At 36.7% G+C, this 15,971-nt stretch overlaps 2 protein-coding genes across 3 annotated transcripts in view; one reads left to right on the top strand and one right to left on the bottom strand.

The window, feature by feature from the left end:
- LOC149788993 (von Willebrand factor D and EGF domain-containing protein-like) overlaps positions 1-6,556 on the top strand; it is a 48,654-nt gene extending 42,098 nt beyond the window's left edge. For both annotated transcript variants that reach the window (XM_089975145.1, XM_089975144.1), the window contains exons 18-20: positions 239-481; positions 2,716-2,836; positions 5,937-6,556. In XM_089975145.1, the coding sequence (XP_089831271.1) occupies positions 239-481; positions 2,716-2,836; positions 5,937-6,046 (474 nt within the window). In that variant the 3' untranslated portion in view covers positions 6,047-6,556. The remainder of the gene's footprint in view (positions 1-238; positions 482-2,715; positions 2,837-5,936) is intronic.
- A 5,160-nt stretch (positions 6,557-11,716) lies between these two features.
- LOC149788992 (uncharacterized) lies at positions 11,717-15,483 on the bottom strand. The gene has a single exon (XM_089975146.1). It carries the CDS (start codon positions 14,972-14,974, stop codon positions 13,475-13,477), a length of 1,500 nt encoding a protein of 499 aa, XP_089831272.1. The 5' UTR covers positions 14,975-15,483; the 3' UTR covers positions 11,717-13,474.
- Positions 15,484-15,971: the final 488 nt, after the last annotated feature.

Raw genomic sequence — 15,971 nt, 5'->3', positions numbered from 1 at the left:
TACTTTCTACAATCAGTGAGAGAATAAACTCTACTGCACAGTGTTATCTGTTGTATTTGCAGCTGTGAGGGCTTGATGACTTTTATTGGATATAATCCAACTTTTTTTCTAAGATAATATAATCAATACTATTAAGTTTTAAATGTTGTTACTAGATGCAAACCAGATTTAATCGTTCATACCAGTAAAATGCTGAAGCTCGCTAAAAATATATATGCATATCACAATGTTTCTGCAGGTAGATGTAAATGGTTCGGTAATCTCTCTTGAGCCAGTTATCCACAGAGCAGAGTTTGTAAGTCTTTTTGAGTTGATTTGTCCAGTAAGATGCGAGGTACCATCAAAATCAACCCAGAGACCACTAGCAACTGTTTACAATTTATCCGTGAGCAACTTCGGGCAGAATTTCGGAGCACGGCAGTCGATATCTGTCTATGACCAGCGCTGCACATTAATGGAGGGAGACAGGTTCATCTTAAAGGTTAGAGTCTGAAGTCAAATCCCTGTTTTCGTCAAGACCGAATTTTTTGTTTTATATTCTACCATCAGAGTAAATAATGGTAACGATACAATATGTACACAAACGTTCTCCTGAAACATGGCCAACGAAGGATAAGACCGAAGTCGTCACACGCTCACCTTCAGTCACGAAACAAAACACGAAATGAGTTGTTAACATTTAGCAATTGTCTTTTCAGACAGATGTCATACTTTAGTATCAAGACGGGCCAGTAAGTGTTCATGATTTCTTGAGAACTGTACCTTAAAATCCAACTGGTAGACATTTCGAATCTACAATTATGTGTCTTTAAACATTTAGCGTTACATACTTCATAGTTGCATACTTCATAGTTGATATATTTATGAGCTGTTTTCAGTGGTCCAACAGTGTCATACTTGATTTTTATTAGCTGTTGTCAGCGGTCCAACAGTGTCACACTTATGATCAATGATTTGCTCATACAGGTATCAAACGTAAAACGTGAGGCTCAATACTAATTTTTTATAAGATCGTGGGCAAGCAACTTACTTTCACATAATATTCGGACAAGTAGTTTGATTGATAGAAACATAATCATAGGGACAAGTCAGAGAGTAAAAAAAAGTCCACTCTCTGCGTTCGGTTGCTTAGTAATTTACTTTGCAAAGTATTTGGTTGGTCAGGCACAAAACTTGTGATCAAAACGACCCAAACAAATAAACGATGGAGTCCAAAAGGGAATATTCAGAGAGGTAAAATATTCAGTTTCTGATCCATTTAATATATAAATCGAAACAGAAACAAATCACCTTCGGACTTTATTTACTATGTAAGTGATTAGGTAACCTTTACACAGAGATAAATCACCAACCATGATCACTTAATCCTTATAATTTCAATTTACTTCCTTTCTACCATCAGAACAGCATATTTAATCAACAAGACATTCACGTTTTTTTTCATTAGCCTCTAAACGGCAATATAATACATAGCCCGATCTTTGCCTGCCAAAATTCTTTGAAGACCGCTCCGGTGGCTTAAGTGGCTAGAGCGTCTGTCTCTAATGCGGGAAGTCACGGGTTCGAACTCAAGCCGAGTCATAACAAAGACTTATAAACATTGTATTAGCAGCTGCCTCGCTTGGCGTTAAACATGAGGAGGTTGGTGTTAGGACTGTTCGACCGTGTGTCAGGATAATGTGACTGGGTGGGACATCGTGCTAGATGTCTGCGGCATGATATCCCATTGCCAGACATCACTATAAACTGCCACACTGCAGACATCGTAGTGATATGCCTGAAAAAATTGTAAACCTGCGTTAAAAATCCAAATCTCACACACACACACACACACACACACACACACACACACACACATCTTTGAAATTATTTCGTCTAACGAATCAAACATCAGAAATTGGAGTTTTGTCCGAGTCTGAGAATTCTGTATCAACATTGTGTGTGATCAATCTGTACGATCTGTGCACACTCTGATGGCGCATGTCCACATGTATTGTTGCCACATCTACTTCATATGAGGAGAAATATACACGTTGACTCGTCCAGGTCTCGGTCGAAAAATGGGTAAAGGCATGGTCCTTTTCTGGTCATGAGTCTCAAAGCATTTGAAATATTGTTCTCTAAAGTAAAACCTCATTAAACATGATCATTTCCGATCCATCCATCCCCATCCTCCGTCTGCCGAGAAAGGTGTAGTAATCTGGTGGGTGGGTGGGAGAGTCAGTGTCACTTGAAAGTCATAGTGAAGACCTGTGTTAGAGTTTTTATCGATGGCCATGAGTCCCACACCCTAAGAGATAGTTCTGTCATATTTGGGGTGATGCGCTGTTTAGGATGACGTTTATACCCATTCACTTCCAATGTCTTTCTTCCCTTAAGGGTCAATCCCAATTATTGAAGATCTTGGTTAAAGTCTCGATATAACATGTTTTTGCACTCATCTCTTTGAATGATTCTACCATTTCCTCAACACATGCAAACACGTCCATTCTCGATACACTTATGGGCAGGTTCAAGAATATTTGATAACATTTATGCTACGTCTTAGGTTCGGGTTCTTTATCCAGTAATTTCTACAATATTTTCACATCGAGCTGTACATTTACACGTCAGATGCATAGTGTGGGAGGGAATGCCAAACATATACTGGCGCATAATTATTTTTAATCTCATTTATTTATGTTTATTTAAGTTGATTGCCTTTTATCATTTCAGCCTGGCCATTGTTACATTAACGGTAACTGCTATACTGATGGTGAAAACAATCCAAGCGACAGCTGCCAAGCCTGCGCTTCAGTCGTCACCAATCAAGACTGGTCTCCCAAATGGAGTACAGGTAGTTAAAGAAATGTCTTTCCAAGGCTGAGTCGTTGAATCGGCAAGCCATGAAATGCCCCCCTCCCCAGGGTGTATGGCATAAATCTAAAGTCTAATAAGGACAGGTACCCTCTCCAACTATTATCACCAATGTAACTTTACACTAGACTATTCTATTATTTTTTTCATTAAAGGGGATATTGTGAGATTTCATGATGAATGTTTCACATGTAGTATCAAAACATTCCTGGGAAGTATATATTAGTAAAATGATCTACCAGGCATCAAAAGATGCTCATGGTGGCCTTGTGTTCGTAACACTCACCTACTTTTAGTACTAGTATGTAAGCTACTCAAAATTCATTGTTGTGTTAATATACATTTGGTCAGCCAAGTTCCCAATCTTCTTCGGGTGTTTCGCCACTTATCTTCGTTATCTTGGGCAAAATGTTGTCCGTCTGTGTTGGTTGCCAGTTCGTCTTTATCAAGGTTCTGCCCGATCCAACTGGAAGCTCTTTTTCTGCCTGCCCAGTGTTTGCACTGATGTTTACCATGTTCTTCCTCTTATTCTCAGTGCACAGAGCATACTCAAAGTGACTGCATTGTAAACACCATGTATCCTACTTCCAACGGGAAGAGCCAAGTGTTCCATCATTTGCTTTACAGCTCTCGACCAATTCTTGGTTCTTCTCCCTCTTTCTTGCATCTGCCTCTTCCGTTCGTTCCTCCATTCAGAAGGTAAGTCTAAGAACGATTTTCAGTGCAGAGTCAGACCATAATAAGGATGTTTGTTTAGATTCCTGGTATATGAGTTAATTTTTTTCTCGAGATCTACTCTAATGACTTTGCTTCTTGGAATATATCATCATTGCCTACTGTTGCAGGTTTCTTTTGTGTCTCGTTAACAACCAGATGCCTGACACCTTGGGTTCCAGACTTTTTGTCTTTCTCTCTCCAAATTACCTGCAATCTCTCCCATCACCTATTCTCTCTCCATTTACATCTCCTTGAGCCACGGAAAACTAAAATGAGGAGAGAATCTGCTGGACTATGTTTCTTTTCTGGTAGAACGAGTACATGAGATCATCTCTCACGTTTCATTTTTTGCAGATTTGCTGACGATGGGAGCAGATAGATGATGGACCTTAGCAGGAACTGGTTTAGCAGTGCTTCGCATTGACAAAGTTCTTTTCATGTGATTTTTCTTTCTGGTAGTTGAATTTGTCCTAATTGCTTTGGTACAATTCAGGACTGCTCCTGCTGACCTTTCGTCATCCTTAACGTTGAGAATGTTTTCCTGGACCATAGTACAACGATCCACAGGACTTGACTCATTTCATCTCTGGGATATATTTGAGCCGAGCTTTTCTCTCCTTTTGATTGCAGTCCTAACGATATCTTTATGATTCAGTCTACTCCCAGCTTTATTCACCGTCTGGCTCACGGACCACTTTTCTTGTTCTAAATTATATTTCGGCTCCATGTGAGCCTTGATCAAAAACTATGCTGGTACATCCAATCATTGAACTTTCTAGAGAGGCCAGATTGGTAGATTTTCCTTAAATTCTCTTTCGCCAGTAGTTTCAGTCTATGTCCACTTTTCTTTTCTAACAAGCGGGCATCAAACCACTTCCCCGGGCACTGAATTGCACAGACTTCATGATCCGAGTGCTCGTCCTTGACCGTATGTTTCTCTCTTTATCTTGGTAAATCCTCAGATGGCTGGGCAGATGTGTTGATCAGGCACTACCATCTGCGTTAGCTGTCAGTTCTTTTCATGACGTCTCAGCCATGTACAACTGGACGCTACATCTATTGCCTTGCTAGCATAGATTGTTGCGTGCGCAGGATTTTACCCTATGGTCCTTCGCCTTGAGTTATTCTTGATAAAATTCTGACAATTTAGTTGAAGCATATATTATAACCAACCTACGTATTATACACGATTTCTGTCGATGCATACTTTACCGCTTTATTATGAATGGTCTCTTTACGACTTTGCCATCGAACCGACGGTCCATCGATGGCAAAGCCGTAAGGAGACCATTCTCTCTCAAACACACACACACACACACACACACACACATATTAAACATGTTCTGTGTTTCCGTACGATATTATTGGTTGGCGAAACGATGGATTGTATCTGATCAAAAGGGGGAAATCCGAAATAAGACGTATATGTAACAGCAGAATTAGTATAAATACGCATTTTTTTCAGAACTTCATTTAATACTGCATAAACACCACAAAAATAAATCAGTGCAGTTCATGTTAAAATGTAGTTGAGTAACAGATCGTTTTAGAGAAATTGATAAAAGAGAAGTAAGAATTGAGTTGGTACTATATGAACATTAAAATAACAAAGACACTGCATACAGAGGAACAAAATTTTGTATAAATCTTTTCATGTTCAGTGCGCATGGAATAAAATGAAACAATATCCACATTTGCATGAACGTTTAATAAGCTGTAGCTGCGTTTAAAAGGTCAAGTTAAATCACAATAGCCATTATTAATCATAATCCATATGTGTGTTGTCTTTGTTGCTTTGTTGTTCTTGTTGTTGTTTTACTTCAATTAAAAGTTGTGATCCTGACTTCTGTAAATAAGATTCAGAATCTAAACTTTTACCCGTAAGTGTCGGTAATTTGACGGAGGTTAAAAGGCTTGAAGTGTGTACCGTACGAGCGGAGCCTATGCGGCAACTCTCGTTGGTTTTGTTTTATCGTTCAGAAAATTGTCATTTTACCCAGTGTGGGTCCACTCATAGATATACTCTCATGATGTGACAAGTAACATGTCATTTTCAGACATAACAATAAAACCAGCCTGGATAAGTCATGCTATAGATTTAACTAGTTTCATAAGTGTACGGTTGCCAGTGTGGAATATATCAGATAAACAATATGTTGCTCAAACCTGAAAAACAGTTATAGTAGTCTTCTCTTTCTATATCTGAATTTCTTTGATAAGCCTATATGAAATATCATCCAAGAATGTGGATTACATATCAAAAGAAAATAAAAGAAACTCATGAAGGTCACATTGACCTACTTTTTATATAATGCTGTTAAGCCTTGTAAGATACATAATCATATACATTTGTATATTTTCAGAATGCTCGGGAAGAGACACTTCGATGGACAGTGTTGGCTATGCTCCAGCTGGATCTATCTTCGTCCTTGTCCTGATGTTGTTTGCGACCACCTTGGTGCAGCTTGCCTAAGAATATATAGGATAACACCGCGAATAATGGACTCACGATACATAATAATTAATAAATTTTAGCGTAGAAATTATATAATCAGAGAAAATTCAAGCTTTCTATAGTTATCAGATACATTTCCAGCTATTAATATGTAACATATCCGATATGGCTTTTTCTTTTTTACTCAACCTTCGAGTAACATTTTGCACCCCGCGTCATTTACTTTGCATAAATCAAGACGTTGTTTCGTTATCGTAATATATTATAATTCCAATTGCATTAGTTGGTAAATGTAACAAGGACTTCTATTGGTCAGAACATAACCATAGCATCAGACTGAGCTTCGTCTATTTCTGTATAAACTGCATGTAGAACTACTTTACACCAGTTTATATCGAGTCGCTTGGATTCTATGCAGTGAAAGAGAAGACATACACACGGAATACCTTCAAAATGAAATAACAATGTTAGTTGGGTCTTTTTCTTCTAAAAATTGAATAAATTGAATTTGACAGTCAAGTAACAAAATCTTTTTCATTTGCTTCTGAAAAAAATTCTTTATTTGACTATATTTGACATAAATCTGGTTAAGAATGTTGTATAGACGTTAGGCTTAGGTATGTTGCGTCGTCGGTTTTCTGTATGTGACTGTTGTGTCCGAAATGGCAGAATTCTGAAAATATGTGCACTAAATTTGCCATTTAAGATTCATTTCACATATGAAGACACTGAAAACATTCGGACATCAAAATCCAACGTGCCTTCACTAACTGAATTATCAAGCATTCTGAATGAATCTAATAAACTCTAGACACATGCCAGTGGAACAGCAGGATCAGCACCAAACGAGAATGATTAAAATATTTCAAGGGGCCTCTCTGTAGATATTATGAACTTCTGAGAGAGTGGTGGGTGTAAGGTGAAGTTGTTTATATTTGCAATATGTACAATGGAGATAATGCTGGCATACTTTTATGCTATTTTCGTGTACTATGGCAACAATATCTTTGGATATTTCACTTGTGGAAGTTTTGCATGATCTAAGCACATAGCTAACTAAAATGACTGCTCCCTTTGTGCTCAGAAAAGCAGCCTGAATTATTCTTAAAGTATACTATCTTTAGCAGTTCTTCAAATAGAGAAAATGAATTTTGCCAGACTTGCCAATACCATTGTCTCAGAGTGTAATGAAGGTATTACCAAATATATAAAATGTAAAAAATGTAACGGCTCTATTTTACAATTTACTTCTGAAGTCCAGTAAATGAAAATAACCAAGCAGAGCTAGTAGTTTTTTTTTTTTTTTTTGTTTTTTTTTTTGAGAGATGCACATCTGAAGTAAGGCCAAGCTGTATGCTCTAAAACCCCTATTACCCCCATCAGTTATACACCGAAATAAAGGGAATTAGCTCATTCGGCCGTTGAGACTTTTGTAAATTTCGCCTGAAATGGGGGGACGCATTTTGAAGGTTAATTCTGAATACATCAAATATCTGCTTCTAAGAGATTTTCGCTTAGACTGATGCCTAGTTGTCCTAGAAATTTTGTTTTTCATTGGCTGTTTGGCTAGCACATGTACAGACGGGTAAACTTTGAGTTGGGGTTTGTTTGTGTTTTTCCTTATTGGACATATCATTTTCGACTCCTGACCACTTCTTACTCCCAATCCCCAACTTCTACTACTTTTTGCAAGGGCTCATCCGTCTGTGTGCAGTTCAGTCCGGTCTGCGTTAGATCGCTGGCTAAAAAGTATAAAATCCGAACACAAAATCCGAATTCGACAACGACAATGTTTTGGTGTAAAATAAATCGGGTCTCAAAAGATATGTTTTCCCCTCTGCATTTTTTAATGCGAGTAGAAAGTCCAAACTATTGGGTATCATTGTACAGCTGCATGTTCTGCTTTACTTTATCTTGGTGTATCTTAAATGACCATGACACAACAGACCTCGAAAGTAGGGTACAGCCTCATCACTCCTACAGGCGGGATTGGGGCTGAATGAGTTAAAGGTTCTTTGAACAATATCTAAAATAACAAGATCTTTTTTTAAAATAACGAGTATAACCGGTGAGGAAATTTAGGGAAATTCTTTTTCTTTAAAATTCTAACCATTGTAACATACGAAACTGGTGAGCTCCACCCAAAGAGGATTGGTGACTGGAAACAAATAAAAACTGTCTAAAGCGTAAGAGCTCAGGGCTGGAAAACTCAGTCTCTACGAAGAAAAACTTTGGTGGCCTTAATAATTTCACTGTGGCTCGTTACAAACGAAATTAAAACTATTAGTAAATGTATACAGGGGAATGGAGGAAAGGTGAGTCCAAAAGCTAACACCATAACACTTGGACCCATAGTCCTACAACCCAAGAAGCTCACTCTGCTAGTTACATTGGGGTGGGGATAGCAAGTAGGAGAAAGATACCGCCCCTTCCTAAATATTTTTTTAAAACTCAAATGAATAAAAACTAAATGACTTAACATTCAAAATAATTGCAATTATAAAAGTTTAGTATTGTTCTATTCTGATTTTATCTTATTATAAACTGTAGGTTGCAAAATCACATAGTAAATAGCGACCTTACCACAATAAATGCAGAAAAAATATTAAGCTCATAAATTTCTGACAGAACCAACAATGGATGCTTTCATGACTTTCTATCCAAAGACATACATACATACATACATGCGCGCGCATACACACAAACGAACGCACACACACACACATATACATACATACTTACAGACATACAGACATACAGAAAGAAAGAACCGCTTACTAACGAGAAGCTACTGGCAAGCTTTATCACATACCCACATTGGCATACACACACACACACACACACACACACACACACACACACACGCACACTCTCACTCACTCTCACATACATACATACATACATACATACATACATACATACATACGCAGATAGTTTGATATGCATTGAATACCAATGATTTATTTTTCATGAAGTATCACTGTTTAAAATAAAATATCTTTTGACACAACAGCCGATTATATCCTGCATGTTGGTTAATTTTTGTTCACATATGGCTAATAGTGAAATATAGTTAGTTGGCCAATCACTGAAAAGTTGTTACTGTAGGATTGGGATGATTCATTTAATTCCTTTACAAGATCTTGTTTTGATATCTGTTTGATATTACGGTACAACAACTCCGCATGTGCTATTGTAGGACTGAGGGAAATACAGTAGATAATAATTATGTCGTAAATTCCCAACTTTTTTTTTCTTTTCTTGAAGTATCACTGTTTATATTTAAAAAAATTATGTCAAGACTGCGTCCAATTCAAACCTGAAGCTAATATTCTTATTATTCTCTCGAAAATTCTGCAAATGATGGAGCCAACCTAATCATAAGTTTGCAATTTCAAATCGCGTTAAAGGAGTAAGATAAGATTTCCGAAGCATTCAGTGTCATAACCACTCAAAATACCTCGAGTTCCTAGACTAGGGTGATATTTAGGTTACACATATTTTCATAATTATTTAAATAATTCAAGTCCTGTACTATATTCTATTCCCTTGATTTTGCATTGAAAAGAACGAAAAAGAACCTAGTTTTAAAAAATGTAATTGTTATAAATTTTAAATTGTAATATACCAATAGTAATCTCTGTATCGAGACATCAATTGAATTATTTACAATATTGGATGGTATAAAAGTCAATCCACGAGATCATGTGGCTTACTGAAAAGTTTGGATGGTATAAACTTTGTGTCAAAAGCTAGCTGTTACAAAATTAATTGCAGGAGATCGTGCGACTCTTTTAAAGTTTGGATGGTATTAAAGTGTGTCAAGTGCTTGTACTTGTTAAATCACATACTTAAGATTAAGTGACCTATTTACAAGTTTGGATGGTACGAAAGTTTGTACAACGCTAGCTGTCACAAAATGACATACAAAATAACAAAAATGTTCCTTTTGTTGATTTGGGACATCAACAAGGATATCGTGTAATGTTTCAGACAAGATTAAGATGTGTAAACTACAGTCAGTGACGATGACATTGAAATTCGCATTATAAATCTTGAAAGCAAGGCCGTTAAAAAAAGGACGGAATGAAGAAAGAACAAATTGATAATTTGATTTATGTATATATGCAACTTTATAGATCAACTCAAATACAGCTAACCTTACAAGGTCCATCTGCAACGAACTGACGAAAGCAGAGATTTAAGTTTACGGAAAACGAATTTTGATTTGCTGACGTGGGGCTATGGATGATCAAGTGACCTAAAGCTTTAGCATTTACCGATCCCTATCATCTCATCTTGCAGTTAATAATAATAGATAAAGAACAATTGACTTTTTTTACTTGGGCCAATGGGCTTATACGAAAACAGTAAAGTTCTATCAAAGTTCATACACACACAGATGATGTTGATTTCGCACATTTTCATACATGCAGTCGATCAATTTAAAAAAAAACATCGGTGTAATTGGTATAGGACAGCTTCATTTGGCATTTGTTGAGACTCGTACTTGATATTTGATTTCAAACCTAAAACAACAACTGTTTCGTTCTATTTGTTTAAGAAATGATTCTTCATTGCTTTGCTTTCAGATTTTATCAACCCGAATTTATTTAATTTTTCAGTGTTTTATCACTGTGCTCTGGTGATCTCTCTCTCTCTCTCTCTCTCTCTCTCTCAACAAAATTATGATGTTAAGTAGACCTCACTTTTTACAGAGTGAATGCTATCAAAATTAATGTTGAAGTTTAATCATGTGCATTTTTGTAAGACATAGATTTTACTTTGGGTTCTTGGATCATATAGTAAAGTGTCGTCTGCTCACATAACGATTTAAAGACCGAGCGTAAGTTTGCGTCATTTTATCAGGCATTTGTATTCGTATTATTGTCTATATGCAAATTACGGAGTATGACTGCTGTTTGGCATGTATTCATGCATGGTTAGAAAGGTCTATGTCTTTATTTTGTTTTTATTTCATGTAAATTTTAATGATAAGGAGTGACCAGTTTATTTTTTTGTAATTCACTGAAGTATGAACCAAACAAAAAGAAAGTGCTAAATGTGCAGTCTGTGGGCATGTGAGAAAGCTTGCCAGTAGCTTCTCGTGGGTCGGTGGTTCTTTCCGGGGTTCTCCGGGTTCTTCCTCTACCATTAATACTGGCCGCCATGTATAGCCTATCGTGCTGAAAAATGGCGTTAAACCCCACAACAACAACAACAACAACTAAATGTGCAGTCTATTTTTCCATTTCTACTTCGTCGAACGTTAAAAACAATGAGCCGTCGATCTTTTAGATAGAAAGATAGATAAATAGATAAAGATAGATAGATAGGTTGGTAGATATGTAGGTAGGTAGGTTGCATGAGTTAGTGCAAGACGGACGTATATTTATCCTTTGTTAATTTAATCACGTATCACAACTCAGGCTGGAAAATATACTATATTTGCAATATTCAAATTATAGGAAGTATAAGAGATATGAATAACATTTACATGCTGACATCGAATGTATGTGTCTGTTAGTTTATGTGTATTGAAGGTGATAATCCCAGTAACCGAACAGCCATTCATAAAACATATAATAATATAACAATTACAAGGAGGAGTGAAATATATAACAATCTAAAAAGGGGGTGGGGTCTTCATAATGATATTTTATCAAACACAATTAAAACATGTGCATGGCAGATGTAACACCAGACGTTTTATTGTAAACAATTTGTTTATGTTTGAATCATTGTTTTCTATTGAAAACCAAATATGTATTATAAAAACAAGAAAAAGAACACTAAAAAAATGGCAGCAAATTGAGATCCGAGTGGTTTTCCTTTTCAATTCAATCATGTGCGGATTAAGGTACATCTGTTTATATAGCTATTGAACATGGTGTGTAAATGGTCATGGCAGTCAACTATCGCATTGCGCCACAGAAGTAGAGAATCTAGAATAAACAACTTCAATCTCAAGATAAGAAATATTGAGATGACATGTTGATTATCGAGGGAGTTACCTCCCTGCCAGTACAGAAGAGTTAGAGATGAACAAAAGAAATAATAAATAAATCAGTAAAAGAAGTCTTTCTTTGAGCTGAAACTTGGTGTGAATTTTTCAACGAACATCAGATAAACTAAACTGATCGATAACTGTAGTTACAATAATAATAATAATAATAACGACAATATGGGGTGGAGACATACTGTGTGCATTAAAATATTTGTAAAATTAGTATGTTTAAGCAACGAATTTCACAATTAAAAGAAAAATACCTGCAAAATTATGAAAATTTCGACCAAACTATTCTTTGCATATGTTTAGTCTTCCGTTAGCACCATTGTATGAAGTGTCTTGACTCTTTCCTCATTACAGCCAAATGGGTGACTGTTACGACAAGACATGTGTATGAATAATTGGAAACATAAAAAATTACTTTCTCTTTTCACATATTTTTTTCTTTTTTCAACCTGTTGTTCATTACACGAAAAATCAGTTGATCTAATTTTACACATAGGGTGGGTGTATGCAATGAGACCAATTCTTGCCGACGTCAAACTGTACACGTTTTTATATATATTTAAAGGAAACATTTCATAACCTTTTGATATATTTCTGAAAGAAAATATGTATCTATTGTTCACCATTATAACATATTCATTTCAAGTCACGGAAACGAACTCGTTTGTTACGGCCTACGCACATGTCTCGGTCTGGCAGTAGTGACGTGGCCTTACGCCATATGAAAATCTTTTTTTCTGTTGACTCCGAACAAAACACGGATCTAGTTTAGTGTATTTATTACATAAACATTTAGTCTTGCATAGTTGATCTGCCGTTTGATACAGATTTTGAATCTGTATTTGCACATCACGCGCGCAGACTGTAACTGTTTAGGTAATTTCTCTGACGTCATCTAGAACCTATTCTTAAACACACTAAATCCAACTTTTGTAAACTAAATTAGTTTTGAACTATTTCAATCTGTAAAGGTAACAATATTTAGAAAGCGTTAACAAGGGCGATGTAATACATGTAAACCGCATTTGTGCTGTGTTCCGGATCGGGGAAAAAGGAATCGGATACAGCTTACCAATAGGCCTCAGCCCAAAATTCTTAATCCTTTTTAAGTCCTTACGCCATATTGAACTTGTAAATGATTTCATGCACACAGTATAACCACACAAATTATCTGAGAAGTGTAACAATAAATGTTGGAGGGAGTAGTTATGTAATAAATACAGAACCGCAATCGTATTTTATTATCAGTCTGTGCAAAGAGCTTGTCTTATATGGCGTTTAAATATGACGGCCTCGACATATCCTTAAGCCGTGTGAAACTTCTACTTTCCCCCAGAACAGTACAACGCACGTATATAGTTTATATATGTGCTATTAATAGGATCAACATAATTTACTTCGGAGCTGTAAATATCCATATTATTTGCACCTCAACGTTGTATCCCGAGCAGTTTCACTCGTAATGTACTTTCTTCTATGACAAGAAGTTTATCGTATCTGTCATTGAAGCAAATATCCAACGGTTTGTTGAGGCCGACGTCCCATGACATCTGTAGATTTTGATCCAAATTGTTCCATGAAACGGTATAAAGCAATTTGGACCTTTTTCCGCAACAGTACACGTTTCCAAAGCGGTCCACCGCAATCCCTGTGGGATCTACCATACTTCCCCGCCCAAATGTGACCTGTGACCTCCCTTCCACGTCAAGTCTGACAACATCAGTATGTCGGCTGTAGTAGATCATTTTTCCATCTGGACTGATACACATTTTGTCAGGTATACCGTATTTAAGTGGAACTTTTCTAATGATTGTACCGGATGTGGTCATCACCTGGATCAGGTGCCTCGTATATTGCATCACGTGGATGTATAATCGACAGTTATTGGCTGCGATGTCATAACAACAACCATCTATGTTGAATTTCTGTGCCGGTTTCACACCGTCTGTGACGCTGAACAGACACACAAACCCATCTCCAGAGGTAACAGCAGCTAGCCTCTCGTCCACACAGCAGACAAACTTTGGGGTGAAATTCAGTTTGATATGAGACACGTATTTCAGATCTCCACCAAACAACTTAAGTTTTCTGTTGGATGAGTCGACAACTAGAATTCTTCCATCTGGAAAATATGTCCCCGATGTGATACTGCAAGATGTTTGATCGCCGGGTATCGCAACATCGAAAAATTCCTGGGCGAATGTTTGTACTTTTAGGACGTCATCAAGAGCTTGACCAGGCGATATTCTGTTAACTTGGACAGAAACTCTCAACTCCTTCATGAGATTATCAAGACGACTGTCTTCTTCAAAAGCCAGCTCAATATCGTAAGCTATTTTGAGGGCTCTGTTAAATGTTTGTGAGTATCCTTCCAGATCCGCTGTGGCTTTTACAAAGCTGGCGAAAACTATTGCATCATTCGCTGACTTGGATGATTCCTCAATTATCCTTTCATTTGTGTCAATCACATTGACCAGTTCCTCATATTCTTCATGACGTTCGGAGATGGCATTTGATTCCTCCTCATAAATGTTGTTCAACTGTTTTAATAAATCCAACTCCATTTTTTCAAGATTTTTAATTATCTTCACCTTCCAGTCGTTGATTATCTTCTTAATATTTTCTTTTTGCCATTCAATACTTTCCAGTGTCATTTTGCGATCTTTCTTTAAGTTCTCAAATTTCTCTTTCATTTCCCTAAGGTTGGCCAAGATATCATCGAAATCGTCCCTTTGTTTCATAGTGTTTGCCATACCTTCAATGCATACAATTGGCTTGCAATGTTTATGCTGAATATTGACGCAGTTGTTGCAGCAAAGCTCATTATGGTGCTCACAAAAGTAGACACACCTTTTCTTGTGCCTCTTGCAGAGATAATCTTGACCCTGTTTAGATTCTGAGTCGGTATTCTTCACGTTGTTAGCACTCATCTTTATAGGTGCTTTGCTTTGAATCGTTTCCTGGTGCTTCTGACGACACACTAAACACAAATATTCTTTACAGGTATGGCAAAATGCGACAGCTTTGCTTTCTTTCTCGTTGGAAAAGAACGGAATACACACTTATTTTGTAAGAGTAAAAAAAAAAATTCGAATGGAGGTATTTCGTCTGTTCTATCAAAACATTACGGACACCTAAGTCGCTCACCTTGAATGTGTAAATACCAAAATCAATTGCTGACACGTAGCGAAATATTTAACAGCACAGTTAATCGCTAAATAATGTACTTTTCAACCTAAAATGTATTTACAGTGGAGCCAGCAAGGTTATTTTACATGGCATATATTTGATTCTCTTTGACGTATACATAATCTATATACAGGTTGCGCTGTGAGCGCGACGACCTTTCCTTTTGAAACTGCCGAGACTTGTAAAATAAATCATTCAACTTAACTTGACAAAGGCTCACATGCCAGACTTACCTATAATTACTTGAATTGCTGAGATAGTCTACGTTAGAGGTATAACTTATATCGGCAGCGGCTATATATGTAGCACTAATTAGCATACAAACACTAATTAGAACATGTATACTAATAAGTTTAGACTGCTAATTAGTTGCTGTACAACACTTAGTGTTTAGGCTTGTTTTATTCTTTATTTCTTGTTTTTTACTAGGTGTTATTCACTTGCATCTGGGATTTAGTTGGATTCCTTCCAAACAATACAAAACCTTACCGCTACTGACTTATCTCTACTCTATGACATTTTCTTTGCTTAAGTTTATTATGTTGAATAGCAGTTTAATATTTATGTATGTTACATTATTGTTGTTGTTATTACTTTTATTATTATTATTTGTTGGACTCGTACAATAAGGATCGCGGGTTTGAAACACTTTAAGAACAGCAGCCTGGATTGGCTGCATCAGTCTATCCTCGCGAAAGGCAATTAGCGCCCATTTCCTTGGCAGGACATAGCTAGTAA

Source organism: Sinohyriopsis cumingii, chromosome 11 (assembly GCF_028554795.1).
Source record: "Sinohyriopsis cumingii isolate HCF-2022 chromosome 11, ASM2855479v2, whole genome shotgun sequence".
NCBI classification, from domain to species: Eukaryota; Metazoa; Mollusca; class Bivalvia; order Unionida; family Unionidae; genus Sinohyriopsis; species Sinohyriopsis cumingii.
Note: the sequence above shows the minus strand (reverse complement) of the source record. Positions and strands in the feature narration are given on the sequence as shown.